Genomic DNA, 16,996 nt, shown 5'->3' on the forward strand with positions numbered 1-16,996 from the left:
CGCCGCGCCGCCGACCTTGCGACACGAGCTGCTGGCTGCGGGTGGGCGGGCTCGCTCGCTCCTTGCTGCCTGCCCGCCCGCCCGTCGCCGCTCGCGATGCCGCCTTGTTGTATCGCGATGCACTGTGTTGTGCCTTTATCGAGTGTGCTGTTATGACGCCGCCACATAGAGATATAGATGGGTGATGGATGCCATGGTATATGATTGCGGCGGCCGTGGGGACGGAGCTGAGCTGGCGGGCGTTGCTACTACTGACTGCGCCTCGGCGGCGTCGCATCCACTCATCTGCGCAGATCTCGGCGCCGTAGCCACGACCGCGAGTCTTCGACGTCGTACCTGCTCATCGCACCGTTCACCTCGCCCAACATTACCTCTCTGCAATGCGTCGTACCTCGCCCGCACTGCTGGAACATTGGACCACTGGAACGCGAAAACCTGCCACCAAAAAAGCGAGCGTACGACGAGCCTCTGGACCTGACACCGCGCAGGCACAAGTTCGGAGGCACCAGTTCGTATGAGATGAATAGGGTTTCAAGCTGCACTGCCTGCTTTCACACTGTGAAAGGCACAGTGACGCAGGTTTGTGCTTGACGACGCGCGGTGACGGGAGGGCGGGCGGGTCTCCCGTAATCCTGCAGTGTGCGGCGAAGCAAGCACATCCTCGTCCACGCTCTCCAGCCACGTCACGCCACGCAGAAGCAGCTAGCAACGCGCCGCAAGCACACGCCACACCAACACGCCATACGCTCGCTGGTCAAGAGTACAACACTGTGTGCATAGGAGATAACACTGCCTGATACCGGTCAGGCCCAGTGCGCACGCAGGTAGTATGATGCAGTATATAAGCCCTGGTCTATAGATGGTGGCTCCGCGCTACTGGGAGCGACGCGTGAGCCACTCGCACAGAGGCAGGGAGGGGGGAGGGGAGGGGGTAGGTTTGCCGCCGGGACAAGTCTACGTGGTGATAGCAAGCCAAAAAAGAGAAGCAGTTTACGCGCTTAGAGGAACTTCCAGTCGGCCTGGAAGATGCCGTCGTTGGTGTTGCCGTTGTGGAGGGCGTTCCAGACAGGAGGGGTGAGGTCGACGTGGCCGTACTCGCAGCCGGCGCAGCGGTCGACGATCGTGACCTGCTGGACGTTGCCAGTCTTCTGGTCCTTGATCTCAATCTTCTTGCCGCAAGCCGAGCCGCCCTGGTAGTGGGCGTCGCCAACAGCGGCGATCCAGTCGTTGTCGGTGTACTTGGCACCCGAGCAGGCGACGGCGCCAGAGTAGCCGTGGTTCTCTCCGGGGTTCTGGACAGAGTAGAACGAGACCTTGCCCTGGATGTTGTAGCCACCCGAGCCAGAGTTCTGGGGCTTGTCATCCTGCTGGGGCTTGTCCTGGGGCTTCTGCTCCTGGGGCTGCTCCTGGGGGTTCTGGTCCTGCTGCTGCTGGTCCTGGTTCTGGTTGGCAGACTGGTCGGGCTGCTGCTGCTGGTCCTGCTGAGGCTGGTCCTGCTGCTGCTGGCCCTTCTTGCCGCCCTTGGAGCCCTTGGTGGGGGTAGGGGCGGCGGGGGCAGCGTTGAGGTTGTTGCCAATGTTGTCGTTGGCAGCCGAGGTGGTGGCGGCGGCCTCCTCAGTCGAGGTGGTGGTAGCAGCCTCCGAGGTGGTGGTGGTGGTGGTGGTAGGGGCGGCCTCGGTGGTGGTGGTCGAAGGAGCAGCCTCCGAGGTGGTGACAGCCTCGGTGGTGGCGGCCTCAGTCACGGCGACGGTGGTCGTGGTAGGGGCAGCCTCCGAGGTGGTGGTAGGCTCGACGGCGGCCGAGGTCGAGGGGCGGGCGCACTTATTGGCGTTGCGACGAACGAGCTGGGCACGAGCGACGGGGAGGAGGTGGCCCTGGTCGATGGGGGCAGCCTCAACGACGGTAGCGAGGAGGGCCAGGACGGCGAGGGTGGTCGACTTGGAGAACATCATCTTGAACGAGGGGGGTTTTCGAAACGAAGGTCGGAAAAACGGGCGAAAATGAAAGCGAGAGAGAGATGAGACTCTGAGTTGTCTGAGATTGATCTACGGTAGCGAGCACTGGTCCAGCCAGAGAACGTTGCTGTCGAGAGGGTTAGTCGGGGGGTGGTGGTTGGTGGGATGAAGAAAGAGAGACAAGTCAAGGGCGGGGAGGGGGAAACGTTTAGTACCAGGAATCGCAGTAGCGGTCAACTCAGAGACTGTGCAAAAAGGGTCACCGGGATGAGGGTGTACAACGACGGAGCGCTCTGGGAGTCACAACGAGGGTGTTGCGGTGACCCGCGAGGTGGTGGGTGACCATGAGGGTGGGAGGGAGGGAGGGGGGGTTGGCCGCGAGGCTGCTCTTTCGGGGGTGGTGTGTCCGCAAGCCACAGGGTGGATCGGCGAGGTTACCCAGGCCGCGTCTGCCTCTGTATCCTCTGTGCTAGAGCCCCACATCCCCTCCTAGATTCTTGTTCCTCAAAGGGGTGACTTAGAGCTGTCGACAAATGTTCTCGGGTTGCAGGCGTCGTACCGCGAGTGGATGCGCGAAACGCGGGATAGGCCGGTTTGTCCCTGGAACGTAAAGTGGGCCCTGGTTTCCATCAAACCGGCGGTGTGTGGCCTCTGGCCGTGTGCCTCTGGCACTCTTGCCGCTCGCCTTGCCGCTGGGATGCCGCCGCCGCCGCGCCGTGCGCCACCCCCTACCGCGGGCAACATGCTTGTTGTGTGTGCGCAGCTTGAGTCGTCAAGGTTGGGATGATGGCAGACGCGTCGCTGTGTAAAGCCTCCGATCATGACGAAACGTCCCGTGTGTTGGACACGTCCGTGCACTCAAACGGTACACCCCGCTGTCCGTGTGCAAATGAACGTCCTGCATCCGTGCATTAGTGCTGTGAGGTTTACAGCAAACACTGCAGCGGCCAGACCAGACCGCCATGTCCAACGGTTAAAGATGAGGGTGGTCGCGTTGGATCGGTGCCGAGGGTCCTCCCTGAAGGCAACACCAACGAGGCGCAACTGCCAAGACTTGGTGTCCAACGTGGGTTTGGTCAAATTTCTCTGCTCTGATGCCTTGGACTGCCCCCCATTCTCCGACCCTCTCGACGCCTCGACGCGGCTAGACTCTAATACTGCGCAAAGGTTGTCTTGGCATGCGCGGTCGGTTCTGGTAATCCGATGCTCGGATGCTGCATTACCAGCGGCACCAGACCGAATATTATTGTTGCACTAATGCATAACAATACTCCGTTACTGGCAAGTGTTCCGGTCATGTGAGTCGTTAGCACTACTCGGCTCGTTGCCAGCGACGGATGCGACGTCGTCGGTGTCGAGTGTCTTGGCTGGCTGGCTGGCTGGCTGGGCCAGGCTGGGCTGGTACCCACGCCGAGCTCGCTTGCCTGCTAGGTGCCACCACCACCACGCCGCCGCCAACTCGGCCTTGTGCCGGCATGTCTCAGCGTGTCCATGGCTCTGGTCGCTTCCCAAGCCACCCAATATATGCCTGCGCCCAGCAATGGCCAGGCCTGCAGTCTTGGCGCCGTGGATTAGGATAGCGAGGACCACCCCCCTTCCAAAGGACCCCGCAAGCGGCGACCCTGCCGCCGTCCGCCGCCGCCGCTAGCACCACGAGCTCCAACACCCTGGTTTGTATTGCCGCGCTCGATGGTGCCATATTACAACCCTGCGTGCCAGCATGCTAATGCGTGCGTGCTCACGCAAGTGCAAGGCAAGGAAATGGGGTCGTGGCTAGGTCCAGGTCATCTCACAAGTGGACGCATAAGCATGGGCGGAAGGGATTCAAATGAGGGGCGGGAGTGAAAGGCACAGGCGTACAGTGAGGCAGGCAGGGTGCACCATGTGGCAGCCACGCGAGGAGGGTTGTTCGGACGGACTCCCGAGGACACCGAGCGAATGGCAGCAGCGATGCGGTGCGGCGTGGGCCTCACTGCCAAGCAGACCTTGTATTAGTGGTGACCTCGTCAAAAGCTTTTCGAGGTGGTTCCATGGCAGTCGCATAGTGGTAAGGGCTTACACATACCGAGGGTTGGCGAGCGCCACAATGGGGGTTAGGGGGCGGTATTAGCGATAGAGCCATGAATAAGGCGCAAAGTGTAATGCTGCCACGGAGCTTGAGCTTGGGAGGAGGGCCGGCTGCCTGGGCGGCGGTGGTGCGGGCAGGTCAGCGGCAGTGGTAAGGGCTTGCTTGCGCCTACCCAGCGTCAGCGGCGCCGTGCGGTTTGTCGCCGGGCCTGAGGAGGTTGTCGTCGCTGCGACAAACATGATCAACAGTGCGCTTATGTAACCCCGTCCACCTCGTCAACCTTGTTCAACTCGGAGAGGGGGAAAAGCTGCTTCTCGAAGCCGACAGTGAGATCAAGGAGCACGGCTGGCAAACCCACCGGCCCACCGTGGCACCCTCGCATGTATCAGCAGCGACGACGGCGAGCTCACCATCTCCCGCGAGGAGCACGACATGACCGCCGGCCTCGGCTATGTCCTGGTGTGGCTGCTGTCTGATCCCACTGACACTGTGCACCGCTGGTGACCACAACCACACTCACGTCTCTATCACGTCTGCAAAGAAGCCGATGTCGCCATGACCGGCGGGCAGGTGGGCACTGATGTTGCTGTCCACAATGAGGATGTGGCACTCACTCCCACCAGCGAGTCAGCTCGTCGGCCTCTTCGGCACATCATTGCACATGCACGCAGCCGGACTGCACCGATACACGCCACTGCGGATGCCAGTGGCGTGAGAGATGCAATAGTCGCGCATCGTCCGTCGGGGATGTGGCGAGTGCGAGCTGGGAGCGTGGCGGCGCTGGCTGGTCATAAAGCCAGTCGCGCCAGCACTGACTACCCCACGCACACACAATGGCACCCATCGCAATCCCTACCACCGAGCCTGCCCCCGCGCTCGACCTCGCCACGCTCAAAGCCGCCCTCGCGGCGGTCGACACGACCAAGGTGGACCTCACCGTGCCGCCCGACACGGCGATCGTGCGCCTCACCAAGGCCGGCATCGACCTCACAAAGGGCTACCCGCACGTCCCGGCGCGCCCCGAGATCGGCGCGGTGCAGCACATCCGCGAGTATGTCCGCGAGGGGCCGTACCACGACCCGGGCAGCCGCGCCGACAAGGACAAGAAGGCGCTGTTTGGCGCCGCGGCCAAGGTCGTCGACCTGACCAAGCACTTTGGTGTGGGTGGCGTGCCTGTAAAGCTGTGGTTGCGCGACTGACGACGACGCCAGACCGAGATCATCGGCCTCCAGCTCAAGGACCTGACCGACCAGCAGAAGGACGAGCTCGCGCTGCTCGTGTCCGAGCGCGGCGTCGTGTGTAAGTCGCCTCGACGCGTCGTCGCTCACACCAGTCTTCCGCGACCAGGACCTCACGCCGCAGAAGCAGCTCGAGCTCGGCGTGTACTGGGGCGACGGCATTGTCGAGGAGCACCCCTTCACGCCGAGTGTGCCGGGCCACCCGGGCGTGGCCGTCATCTGGCCCGACGGGTGGAAGGGCAAGTGGTACAAGGACCGCTCGTACCGCCGCCCCTACCCGTCCCACTATGGCTGGCACACCGACTTTGTGCACGAGGCCTTTCCCGCCAGCTACACGCACCTGCACCAGGACAGCGTGCCCGAGGTCGGCGGGGACACGCTCTGGGCGAGCGGGTACGCCGCGTACGACAAGCTGTCGCCTGCGTTCCGTACGCTGCTTGAGGGGCTGAGGTGGGTGTGGACGTGCTGCTGAGCTTGGCTTACATCCCAGGGGCATCTACAAGTCGGGCAACTCGTACCCCGACCCGAACGACCCCCACGGCCCGCCAAAGTACATCACGCGCACGCACCCGCTGGTCCGCACCCACCCCGTCACGGGGTGGAAGGTGCTCTACGTCAACCGGGGCAACATGCTCGGCATCGAGGGCTTCGACCAGGCCGAGTCGGACGCGCTTCTCGACTACCTCAATAACCTGTACGAGCGGAGCCTCGACATCCAGCTCCGCTGGCACTGGACGCCGGGCACCAGCGCCATCTGGGACAACCGCGCGACGATCCACTCGGTCTCGTTCGACTACGACGAGGTCAGGCATGTGAGTGGAGTGCTGTGAGGAGGGAGACTGGGCTAACGGAGGCTAGGGCACCCGCGTCGCTTCGCTCGCGGAGAAGCCGTACTTTGACCCCGCGTCCAAGAGCCGCGCAGAGGCGCTCGGCATCAAGGGGTTCTTGAAGACTGAGGATGTTGAGGCGAGGTTTGCGTGAGGGTGGGCTGCGGGGATGGGCATGGGCGGATGAGATGACTGTGGTGTAGCTAAAGGATGTAGCCGCAGATGAAGACCAACAGCTGGAACAAGAGTGGGTGGCGCCCGAGTGTGGCATCCATCCTGGTGCCGAGTGTGGCGGGTCGGTCGTGTGTGGAGCCACGGCGCGAGGGCGCAGATATGACGACGGGCGCCCCGTAGACCACACATTTCTCATCCGACTTGCATTCTCTCGCTTGCTCACTTTCTTTCACCTATACCCTACTCACGAATGTCCGAGTCTTCCCCGCCAGACGAGTCCTCGCCAGCGGTAGCCAAGACCAGCGATGCTGAAGCCGCAGCATGGACACGCGTGTACGACAACATGCTCACTGAATGGGAGTGGAGGACCGGTGACTTCACTCTGGTCAGTTCCAACAACCGCCTGTTTCGTATCCCGTCTGTCCAGCTCTTCGCAGCCAGGTGTGTATCGCATACTTGAGCCATCTGGTGCAAGTGACTGACTGTGACCCAGCCCAGTGTTCAGTGCCCCGCACGACATCAGCAGTGCGGGCGGGGACAAGACGGTTCAGTTCACCGATTCAACGATCGAGACGTCCAAGGTCTTACACACCGTCCTGTCACTCATGACGACTTCCAAGCTCGACATGTGTCTTGATCACCGGAGCACTACAGGCTGGTGTCAACACCTCGCCAATATCGTTGCCTTCCTGAAGAAGTACGAGTGCGACCGCACATTGCAGGCTCTCCTCCACGCCTACCACTACGACAACCTCATGGGCCACTGGGGGACTATCAACCATGCGCTTCCCGGCCTCGTCCTGGGAGCCCTTGCCGACGACATCAGCTATTGCATGATAGTCATCGATATCTACCACAAGAGGCTTCAGGGTCCAATGAGCGTCTACCCCGACGGCACTGCCGAAATGCAGAAGAACGACCCACGAACTCGTTGTCGCGACGCCAAGCCCACAAACGTCCTCCTCCCAGCCAACATGTCGCTTACGATCCATCGCCTCCTCCCCCCGGACTATATCTGGGCGCTGTCTCGCAGCTGGCTGGATGCCAACCAAAACCTCGGGTCATGGGCGTACCAGTTCTCGTCGTTTGCTTCCAAGGCTCTTCAGCCCCGTACTACTCCGACCGCAAAGTCGACGACCTCGAGCTGAGCTTCCTGCCGTCTTTGGAGTTGGCGCATGCTCGATGGGAAAGGGAGCCGGGACTCCACTGTGTATGCACGTGAGCTATGAGGAAGTCACCGAGTACCCGCAATAGTCGTATGCACGCCGTAGTGTGTCCCTACTGCACCGACAATCTGCGCCTGGTGGGCCACAAGGGCCGAGTTGCCCGTGCCGACTCACCACCGAGGACAATGGGACTGCCCCCCGGCCCACCGGCCCGCACAATGCCCGTGCATCCTCTCCAACACTGCACAGTCTACTTCTCACAATGCACTGTCCGTGTCCCTCCATGTCCCCCATGCTCTCGTCGTCGGGGGCGTGCATCACCTCACAGCAATTAGTCCCGCCGTTGGCCCACGATGAGAACCGGCGACCGCCCATCTCACCTCCGATCCACACTCTGTCTTGGCCATATATCTACATTCTTCGCCACTCATGTTCTCGTTACCACCCTCCTACACCGTCATGTCGCACCGGACGCCGTCCACGATCCTGACCAAGTTCTCGGCGACGATGCAGCGCCAGCCGAGCTTGGGCGAGACGATCCACGACGATAAGGACTTCAAGAGCGGCGACTTTACACTCATCAGCTCGAACAATATCCGCTTTCGCGTCGACTCGGTCTACCTCTTTGCCGCGAGGTGGGTGGGACAGACAAGCCAGGGAGCCACCCATGACTAACCGCCCAGCCCCATCTTCCGCGATGCCCAGGCGGTCAGCAACCCAGACGACAAGCTGGTACACTTCACCGACGAGTCGGAGAACGACGCGACGATCACGACTTTCCTGACGCTCGTGACCGAGGCCAAGCTCGTGCTGTTCTACAAGGAGCCCCTGCGTATCTGCCAGCACCTGTCCGACTGCGTCGCGTTTCTGCGAAAGCACGAGTGTTTCGCGACGCTGCGTGTCCTGATCAAGGCGTTCATCGTCGACTTCCTCATGCGCGAGGACCTCGACTACTCGGTCCCTGGACTGCTCCTCGGCGCGCTCGTCAACGACCCTGACATCTGCGTCAAGGCGATCAACATGCACTGCACCAAGGTCGAGGCGGGGGCAGCAGCAAAGGCCCGTCGCCGCAGCACCACACGCGACTGGGGCCGTGCGGACGCCGAGGACAACCCGCCCTCGACGCCCCGTGTGAGCGAGTTTGGCGAAAACGACCTCCTCCCAGCCAACATGCCCCTCTTGATCCACCAGCTCTTCCCCATGAGCTATGTCTGGGTCCTATCGCGCAGCTGGGTCGAGTGCGGGTGCGACTATGCCCTGTGGGGCCGCAGCTTTGAGAAGCTCGCCAAGAAGATTATCGGTTAGGCCGTGTCACCGAGCGCGGCCGGGCTCGGCTCGGCTCAGCCTTCCTTCACTACACGACGGCTGGTCACACTCACAGTGACCACCGCTCCCTTACATCGCATTCATGGATACCATTAGCGGCCTGGACTGTCCTTGGCCGGCTTTCATACGCCATCATAGCGCGCACCAACATCTGCAGCAGTGTGTTCGAACGCGTTAACCCTCTGACGTCACTGCCGGAGTTATCCGCCGCGTGCTATCCGGCTAACCGCTGACCGCACGGCGTCTACGGTGCCTCTACCGGTGCATCTACGGTGCTGTGCGGCGCCGAGGGTGCACTTCGTGCGACTTCGGTGCACACAGGTGCGGTGAGTGCGGTGCGGTGCAGTTCGGTCGTCCGCACACACCGCACGAAGCTCCTACGCCAGCCCTTTCGGCATCCTCTGCACTCTGAAGCTCTGAATCTTCTACATGGTCACCCCAATGCCTCCGCGCGCCGTGACGACAACAATGTGCGCCGGCGACTCACACTTCTGACTCCTCGACGCCGACTCTGTCGAGCGTATCCGTACACTCTGGCGTACTGATAGCACGGCTCGACACGTCACGACGACCACGACGAGCAGCACAATGCTCCCGCTGTCCTTCCCCAGCTCCCAGGACTGATAAAATTTTCCTGACACCGCCCTGCCAGCCCATCACAACGCCCTTGCTCACCACCATCATCCCTCCCATTACCATCACCATCCGCGTTGCTTGCTATGCCTACCTCGCCCACCGCATCCACAGCGCCCGACCCACCACCTGAGCTGGACCTCTGCCACGACACTGGCGACTTCACGCTCATCAGCTCGGATAACTTTGAGTTCCGCATCGACTCGTTCCACCTCTTCGCCGCGAGGTGAGCCGACGTCCACCTGCCCAGCTGACCCGGCAGCGCAGTGTTCCGCAACGCGGCCCAACTGGACAATGGTGGCGCCAAGGTGGTCCACCTGACGAGCGACTTTGAAGACAGCGACACCGTGCGCACCTTCTTGACGCTCATCAGCGAAGGGTACATCGACGACATCGCGGATGACTTCGAGGACCGCTGCAAGCGGCTCTTTGATCTCGTGCAATTCATCAAAAAGTACGAGTGCCACTCGACTCTGATGGCCCTCCTCAACGCCTTCCACCGCCAGTACCTCTCCGAATTGTACAACGACAACACCCACACCGCACTGGTACTCGGTGCCATCGCAGAGGACCCACAGTTCTGCGCCCAGGCAATGGCCATGTACCAACTCCTCGAGCACTTTCACTTCCCACAGAGGGAGCAGAGAGAGTCGAATCACCTCTTGCCAGTGAACCTGCCTTACAAGGTGGTGCAACTCATGCCGCCGGTCTACACTTGGGCTCTGGCGCGCTCGTGGATCGACTGCAAGTACAACGTTGGGGAGTGGGGAGTCAAATTCCAAGCCTGCTTGGACAAGGCTTTGCGTCCACCACCGCCAGTCACTTCACCCGCATAGATGTATCCGATTAGCCGACATTGATTCATCTCGCCTCCTTCTGCTATCATTACTGGCGTTTGACTTCTGATCTGCTCTCCTCGCTCCGTCGCTCACGGTCACTAGTGTTACTGAAATACTTAGAAGATACGCGAGTGCTCCTCAACAGGCGTGACGACCACATTGGCGCTGTTCTTACTGGCCTCGTTCACGCGGTCGGTGTAAGCACCCGGCATGCGCGTGTTGTCGACCACGCGCGACTCGTCGGCCTTGGCAAAGAGGTTGGGGTGGGCGTCGTTGTCGGCAGGCATGGCAATGTGACCGGGGCCACGGTTGCGCATCGTCGCGTCGTTGGTGTTGTCGGGGCTCAGGCTCATGTCCACCTTGGGGTCAAGGGCGTTCTTCACCTTGGCTATGGCCTCGGCGCCGACACCGGTGCCGAACAGCCCGGTGCTGGTGTGCGGCGGGATGCGGTTGGGGTCCGCCGGCTGCTCCTTGTTGGCCATCATGCCGAACGCGCCAGTGTCGAGGCCGCGCTCGCGGGTGGCGTGGCCCGTCGTCGAGTCGACCTTGGGGTCCATCGTGTTCTTCATGTCGGCGGCGGTGGACGCGCCGAGGCCAGTGCCTGCGATACCGGTGCTCGTGTGTGGGCCGGCAGTGTGGTCGCCAGTGTGGACGTTGGAGGCCATCGGGTTGGAGCTCGTAAGGTTGGAGCCCATCGGGTTGGTGTGCTCGCCGGCCGGACTGCCAGCAACGGCGGTCATCGAATCGTTGCGCATCGAGTCGTCCACCAGCCTGTTCCTGTCGTGGTGGTGGAGCGCACCCGCAGTGAGCGCGGCGGCACCACCGCCAACGGCGGCATCGCGGCCCGAGTGGTCGAGGCGGTCGTGGTCACGGCGGTAGGCGGCATCACTAGGGGTCATCGACGTGGTGACGTCTGCGCGTGCACCGGTCGAGAGGGGAGCCGCCGCGTGCTCCATCTCGCGCTCGCGCTTGTCGTGGTGGTGCATCGCACCGGCCGCAAGCGCGCCAGCGCCGCCAGCCATCGCCGCGTCGCGCTCGACGTGGTGGCCGTGGTGGTCACCGGTCATGGTGTGCCTGTCTGAGCCGAGCGTGCCCGAGGTGGAGTGGCCGGTCGACGCGTCGACGCGGGGGTCCATCTTATTCTTCACGTCGGCAGCAGTACTGGCGCCGAGGCCAGTACCAGCAAGGCCGGTGGACGTGTGCGGGCCAGCGGTGTGGTCGCCGGCGCGCTCGTTCTTGTTGTGGTGGTGCATGGCGCCTGCACCGACGGCGGCGGCGCCACCGACCAGAGCGGCGTCGCGGCCGTAGTGGTGCTCGCGGTTGTCGCCAGTCATTGTGTGCCTGTCCGAGCCGAGCATGCCCGAGGTGGTGTGGCCCGTGGTCGCGTCGACGCGGGGGTCCATCTTGTTCTTCATGTCGGCAGCAGTGCTGGCGCCGAGGCCAGTACCAGCCAGCCCGGTGGAGGTGTGCGGGCCAGCGGTGTGGTCACCGGCGCGCTCATTCTTGTTGTGGTGGTGCATGGCACCGGCGCCGAGAGCGGCGGCACCACCGACGACGGCGGCGTCACGGCCAACATGGTGGCGGTTGGTGTCCCGGTCGTCGAGGCGCGCAGCCTCCATCTTGTCCCCGAGTGCGCGCACGTCGGCGCTGTCACCCACGTGGCGGCGCTCAGCGGCAACGGAGCCAGCGTCAAGCGTCGCGGCGGTAGTGGGGCTCATCGTGTCGCTCATACTCGAGCGGTCGAGAGACGTGCGAGCATGCGCAGCGGCGGCGTTGACATCGCCGTCGCCCGCAACCGCGTCGGCGACCTTGGCCAGCGTGCTTCCCTTGGGCAGCTTGGCCCCAGTGATGGGGTCGCGGCCCATCGCGGCCGAGAAGGGCGCGTCGCCACTCTCGAGCATGGCGAGCGCGGCCTCGGCATGCTCCGGGTCCTTGATCCCCGAGTGGCCCGAGGCCGAGGCGGCGCCCGTCGGGCTAGTGGGGCTGCGTGGCACTGCCGCATGGGTGCGGGGCGGGGAGCCCGCGATCTTGTCACCGGTCGGGCGTGAGTCGACGGCGGGGTCCATCTTGTTCTTGGCGTCGGCTGCGAGCCCCGCCCCGACGCCCGTGCCAGCCATGCCGGTGCTGGTGTGCGGGCCCGAGGTGTGGGTCCCGCCACTCACGTTGGTGTGGCGCGAGTGGACGTTGGGGTCCATGGTGTCCTTCATGCCTGCCATTGTGGACGCGCCGACGCCGGTGCCGGCGAGACTAGTGCTAGTGTGGTGGCCGTGGCTCATGGTGTTGTGACCCATGCTGTGGTCGTGGTGGTGGCCGGTGTGGTGGTGGCCCGACGAGTGGGTGTTCACGTTGGGGTCCATGGCGTTCTTGGCGCTGGCCATGGCGCCGGCGCCGACGCCCGTACCGGCAAGACCGGAGCTGGTGTGGCCCATGGCGTTGGTGCCCACGGTGTTGGTGCCCATGGTGCTGTGGCCCATCGTGTGGTCGTGGCGGTGGCCGGTCTGGTGGTGGCCGGTGGAATCCGTGTTCACGTTGGGGTCCAGGGCATTCTTGATTTTAGCCATAGCGCCGGCGCCGATGCCTGTACCGGCAAGACCGGAGCTGGTGTGGCCAATGGTGTTGGTGCCCATGGTGTTGTCCATGGTGCCGTGGCCCATGGCGTTGTGGCCCATGTTGTTGTGGCCCATGGTGTTGTGGCCCATGGTGTTGTGGCCCATGGTGTTGTGGCCCATCGTCTCGTGGCCCATCATGCCTTGGCCCGTGTTGCGAGTGTTCACATTCGGGTCCATGTCATTCTTCGCCTCGGCAATGGCGCCGGCACCGACACCAGTGCCAGCGATACCGGAGCTAGTGTGCCCAACACCGTAGTCGCGGCGGTCGGGGTTCACTGGGTGTCAGCGGCTGTGGCAACGGCAGGTACTCACTTGTGTGATGTCTTGTGTGGCTATAGTTGTTCTTGGTTCGAGAGGTTGGGATGGAGCTGTGTCTGGTTGAGGTGAGGGGCTCTCGAGGCATAGATATATCGAGTTGTCGCTTGCCCCATGGATGGCGGTGGTGCTCCACTCCGCCTCGCGAGCATCCCCATCGCCTCGACTGGCTACCGTTGCCGAGCGAGCTGCCCCGCGATCTGCCTCGACAGCGAGCACCACCAGACTCGGACAGCTCAGCCACAGCGTCACATGCCACATACCCCTGCGTCATCGTCCCTGCTGTGGACCGCAGAGCGGTGTTCTTGACAACGTCAACAACCCATGACCTCCGCCGGGGGGTGCGACAGAAGAGGCGCAGCAGTGAGTGCGACATGCTCGCTGTGGTCCGTGTCGGGGTGTGGCCCACTGCGGAGGTAGAGCGTTTCTCGCGAGATAGAGCGTTCCTCGCAGTTGCATCATCCCGAAGGCTGCATGTGATGAGGGTTGCTCAGGAATGACGCCGAGGCAGCGACGACGATGCGGGGCCGAAAATCAAAGTCGGCGATGATGCGGCGCGACCAGGGATGGAAATAGGTGGTCGTGTCCATAACCTCCGGGGAAATGTGGTCAGCGGCTGGCGACACGGTAGCCATGCAGTGCAGTCAGTTGCCACAGCAAAGGCGAGTGTCCAGCAGAAGGCAGGCGGCTGCGCCTGCAACATGAGACAGGCGACAGCCGGGGTTGGCACCTGGCGTTGACGACCACGACGGCACGCCAGTGCCTGCCTGCTGTTGACCTCATCGGCGTCACAACAGCAGCCCTTCAAACACGCACCTGCCTGTCCCTTGCTCAATGTTTCGGCGCATGATGTCAGTGTGGAACGCGAGTGAGTGATGGGGTGTGGTGGAGATGACGAGTTCGGCGTCTTAGATGTGCCCATTGGGTGCCGTCTGTGACGTCATGACGGCAACCTTTGTTTGAGCATCCGTGGAGAGAATCATCGGATGCTGAGGTTAACAGGACGACGTCTGTGGCGAGGCGGGGCGGGTAGGTGCATGTGGATGGGATGAACATGGGAGGGAGGATGAGCCCAGCGGCCGAGACACGCCCCACATGCGCTTGATCCACCGCTCTGGAAACGCCGTCGCCACTCGACATGGGGTAGTAGTAGCGATGCCTACCTACCCTTTCTCGCCCGACATTGTGCGAATCTAGCTCAAGATGGGTCAGACATACTCTGCTCTGCCTAACGAGCTTGACGGAATCTGCTACTCGGGGGACGAGACGGCGTCAATGGTACATGGAGCAATGGTCGAGTGTAGATAGATACAGGAGACCGGCGCTACTATATAAGGACGTCGCTAGGGCACAGACCGCTTTGTCACGGCGCCTCCCATCGTCGCTTTCGGATCGTTGCAGGCCACGAGGCCGCGAGGAGCCCGAAGGGACGGATGGTTCTGCACGTCACTGCAGACTCGGACTCGTGCGACTTTGATGTCGACGGCCACTACCCAAAACTTCAGCCCTACAGGAGCTCAAAGTCCTGGGTGATCTGGTCATTCCACTCCTTGCCTAGAGGGTCTCCAGTGGCATCGAGGCGGCATGTGAAGGCAACATGCAGGCTCCTCTAGACCTCTTCAGCGATGGGTCGACCCAAAGGACCCCATCGGGCCCGTGCTGCATGTCGTCGCGACCACGACTTCTTGCTTCTCCTCTCTGCTTCTTCTCCTCACTCAATCACTCACTCTCCCACCCAAGCCATGGACGCTGTAGACAAGACCGACATCATCCTCGCGCTCTCGCACACCCCGACCGAGGACTACATGGCGCAAATGGTCGCACGGACCAAGACGCACGAGTTCCGCAAGCTGCGCTACCCGGACACGGTGCGCCGCATGTGGTTCTACGAGACGGCGCCCATGAGCGCCATCACGCATGTGTGCGAGTTCGTGCTGGGTTCTGCGCGCCCCGCGGCATCCGAGCCGACGACGGCGTGGCATCTCCCCACGGGCGGGATTGGGAACGCCGAGTTCAACAGCTACCACCCCGACTGGGAGCGCTACAACTTCGCGTACGAGATCAAGTCGGTCACCCGCCTCCGCGTGCCCGTTACGCTCGCGACGTTGAAGGAGGAGTACGGGTTCAAGAGCGCGCCGCGGGGCATGGTGTATGTGCCCTCTCAGTTGAAGGCCGACGTGCAGCTCGACAAGCAGGAGTGGCTGTGGTGAAGCCCTCAGTGGGGGAAACTCGCCACTTGCGCGTTGGCCCACTCTTATCGAGTGGGTTCGGCTTCTCCTACCAAAGCCAAAGTCCGTAAAAAGCGGACGCCGGCGTTCGATGCATGCACTGCTGCCAAGGTTATGCTGACCGACTGACCGAGCTCGACCCGGCACACCGAGGCCGCTATCGCCGCGGTGACCCACTTTCCGCTAGTGCGGCGCAGTACCGCGTCCCGAAGCGACCAAAAGTGGCCTCCACACCGCCCAAGCGAGCGCCGCCTCCACTTGGAAGTTTTGAACCGAGCCACTCCACCGACCCCACAGGCTGGTCCACACGACGTCGCCGACGGGCTTGCGTCGATGCTACGACAAGGCGGCGCACACCCGGCCGCGGAGGAGGCGTGCGCTTACCACTTACACTTGCGCCGAGTGCGCTTGAACTGAGCTTACGCTTGCTCCGATGGAGGAGCCTGGACGCCCCCGGGATGCTAACGTGTGGAGGGAGGGCTTGACGTCACTTTGCCCCAGCAGTGGCGACTTGGCTTTGAGATCTGACCATGGTGGCTCGGCGACTGGGATGCCTAGCGGCTTCTACGGAGCTTCCCATGCACACGGTAGTAACCTTGGCATCAGGAAGGCCTTCTTCGTCCACTTCCCACGGCATATAAAGGTCATCGAAGAGTAACACATCCTCGTCAACAACAGCCCGCCGCACCCAGCACCACTACCTTCCTCACCCACCAAGACCCCGCCCACCATGTCCACCAAGCACATTGTCCACGTCGTGTCCAACGTGTCGCACTACGGCGCCCCGAACGAGGGCACCCCGACTGGCCTGTGGCTCGGCGAGCTCTCCGAGGCGTACCACGAGTTCGCCGCCAAGGGCTACAAGCAGACGCTCGTCTCGCCCGCCGGTGGCAAGGTGCCCATTGAGCCCAACTCGCTCGGTCCCATGGGCCTTGAGGCGACCTCCAAGGCATGGCTCGAGGACCCGATCAAGATGGCGCTCCTCGAGAACACCAAGGCGCCTGCCGACATCAACGCTGCCGACGTCGACGCCATCTACTTCACCGGCGGCCACGCGGTCATGTACGACTTTACCGACTCGGAGCCGGTGCACAAGCTCACGGCCGACATCTGGGCGCGCGGCGGCGTCGTCTCGTCCGTGTGCCACGGCTACTGCGGCCTCCTGAAGGCCAAGCTCGCCGACGGGTCCCTCCTCATCGCAGGCAAGAAGATCACCGGCTTCTCGTGGGAGGAGGAGATCCTCGCCGGCGTCGAGAAGAAGGTGCCCTACGATGCCGAGGCGCTCGCCAAGAAGAACGGCGCGCAGTACGAGAAGGCCGCCGCCTTCACCTCGCATGCCGTCGTCGACGGCAAGCTCGTCACCGGCCAGAACCCCCAGTCGGCCACGGCAACGGCCCAGAAGGTCATCGAGGTCCTCGAGGGATCGGCTTGAGCGTGTGGTAACTGTATCAAAAGTACATGTATTCTTGTTGGCATGACTTGAGCGCTGCGTCGTGACAGTCTCGGGCCGAGAACGGCAATGTGTCCGAGATGGGCGAGCCCCAGATGTGGAGTATTCGGCTGTCCATCGGCCTCGGAGGCTCGCCTCGTGGAGGAGGTCCAAGATCTACACTCGGTA

At 62.7% G+C, this 16,996-nt stretch overlaps 6 protein-coding genes across 7 annotated transcripts; 4 read left to right on the forward strand and 2 right to left on the reverse strand.

The window, feature by feature from the left end:
* Positions 1–998: 998 nt before the first annotated feature.
* LOC62_03G004126 (uncharacterized protein) lies at positions 999–1,949 on the reverse strand (the record flags this gene model as incomplete). The annotated part of the gene is made up of 1 exon (XM_062770648.1): positions 999–1,949. The coding sequence occupies one exon, from the start codon at positions 1,947–1,949 to the stop codon at positions 999–1,001; it is 951 nt and encodes a 316-aa protein (XP_062626632.1).
* Positions 1,950–4,856: 2,907 nt separating this feature from the next.
* Positions 4,857–7,410, forward strand: SPBC460.04c_2 (Putative alpha-ketoglutarate-dependent sulfonate dioxygenase; the record flags this gene model as incomplete). The annotated part of the gene is made up of 7 exons (XM_062770649.1): positions 4,857–5,183; positions 5,235–5,322; positions 5,357–5,711; positions 5,752–6,073; positions 6,120–6,238; positions 6,653–6,703; positions 6,756–7,410. 7 exons carry the CDS (start codon positions 4,857–4,859, stop codon positions 7,408–7,410), a joined length of 1,917 nt encoding a protein of 638 aa, XP_062626633.1.
* Positions 7,411–7,887: 477 nt separating this feature from the next.
* LOC62_03G004128 (uncharacterized protein) lies at positions 7,888–10,237 on the forward strand (the record flags this gene model as incomplete). Its single annotated transcript, XM_062770650.1, has 5 exons — positions 7,888–8,063; positions 8,112–8,728; positions 9,502–9,613; positions 9,650–10,150; positions 10,207–10,237. 5 exons carry the CDS (start codon positions 7,888–7,890, stop codon positions 10,235–10,237), a joined length of 1,437 nt encoding a protein of 478 aa, XP_062626634.1.
* Positions 10,238–10,342: 105 nt separating this feature from the next.
* LOC62_03G004129 (uncharacterized protein) lies at positions 10,343–14,014 on the reverse strand (the record flags this gene model as incomplete). Of its 2 annotated transcripts, XM_062770651.1 has the most annotated exons (4): positions 13,967–14,014; positions 13,414–13,743; positions 13,148–13,376; positions 10,343–13,110 (listed from the first exon to the last, which is right to left on the reverse strand). In XM_062770651.1, exons 3-4 carry the CDS (start codon positions 13,236–13,238, stop codon positions 10,343–10,345), a joined length of 2,859 nt encoding a protein of 952 aa, XP_062626635.1. In that variant the 5' UTR covers positions 13,239–13,376; positions 13,414–13,743; positions 13,967–14,014. The 2 variants fall into 2 exon arrangements, with proteins under 2 accessions (XP_062626635.1, XP_062626636.1); XM_062770652.1 differs by having other exon boundaries at positions 13,414–14,014.
* Positions 14,015–14,892: 878 nt separating this feature from the next.
* On the forward strand, positions 14,893–15,360 carry LOC62_03G004130 (uncharacterized protein; the record flags this gene model as incomplete). Its single annotated transcript, XM_062770653.1, has 1 exon — positions 14,893–15,360. The coding sequence occupies one exon, from the start codon at positions 14,893–14,895 to the stop codon at positions 15,358–15,360; it is 468 nt and encodes a 155-aa protein (XP_062626637.1).
* A 748-nt stretch (positions 15,361–16,108) lies between these two features.
* On the forward strand, positions 16,109–16,810 carry GLX3_1 (Glyoxalase 3; the record flags this gene model as incomplete). Its single annotated transcript, XM_062770654.1, has 1 exon — positions 16,109–16,810. One exon carries the CDS (start codon positions 16,109–16,111, stop codon positions 16,808–16,810), a length of 702 nt encoding a protein of 233 aa, XP_062626638.1.
* Positions 16,811–16,996: the final 186 nt, after the last annotated feature.

Source organism: Vanrija pseudolonga, chromosome 3, assembly GCF_020906515.1.
Source record: "Vanrija pseudolonga chromosome 3, complete sequence".
Lineage (NCBI taxonomy): Eukaryota > Fungi > Basidiomycota > Tremellomycetes > Trichosporonales > Trichosporonaceae > Vanrija > Vanrija pseudolonga.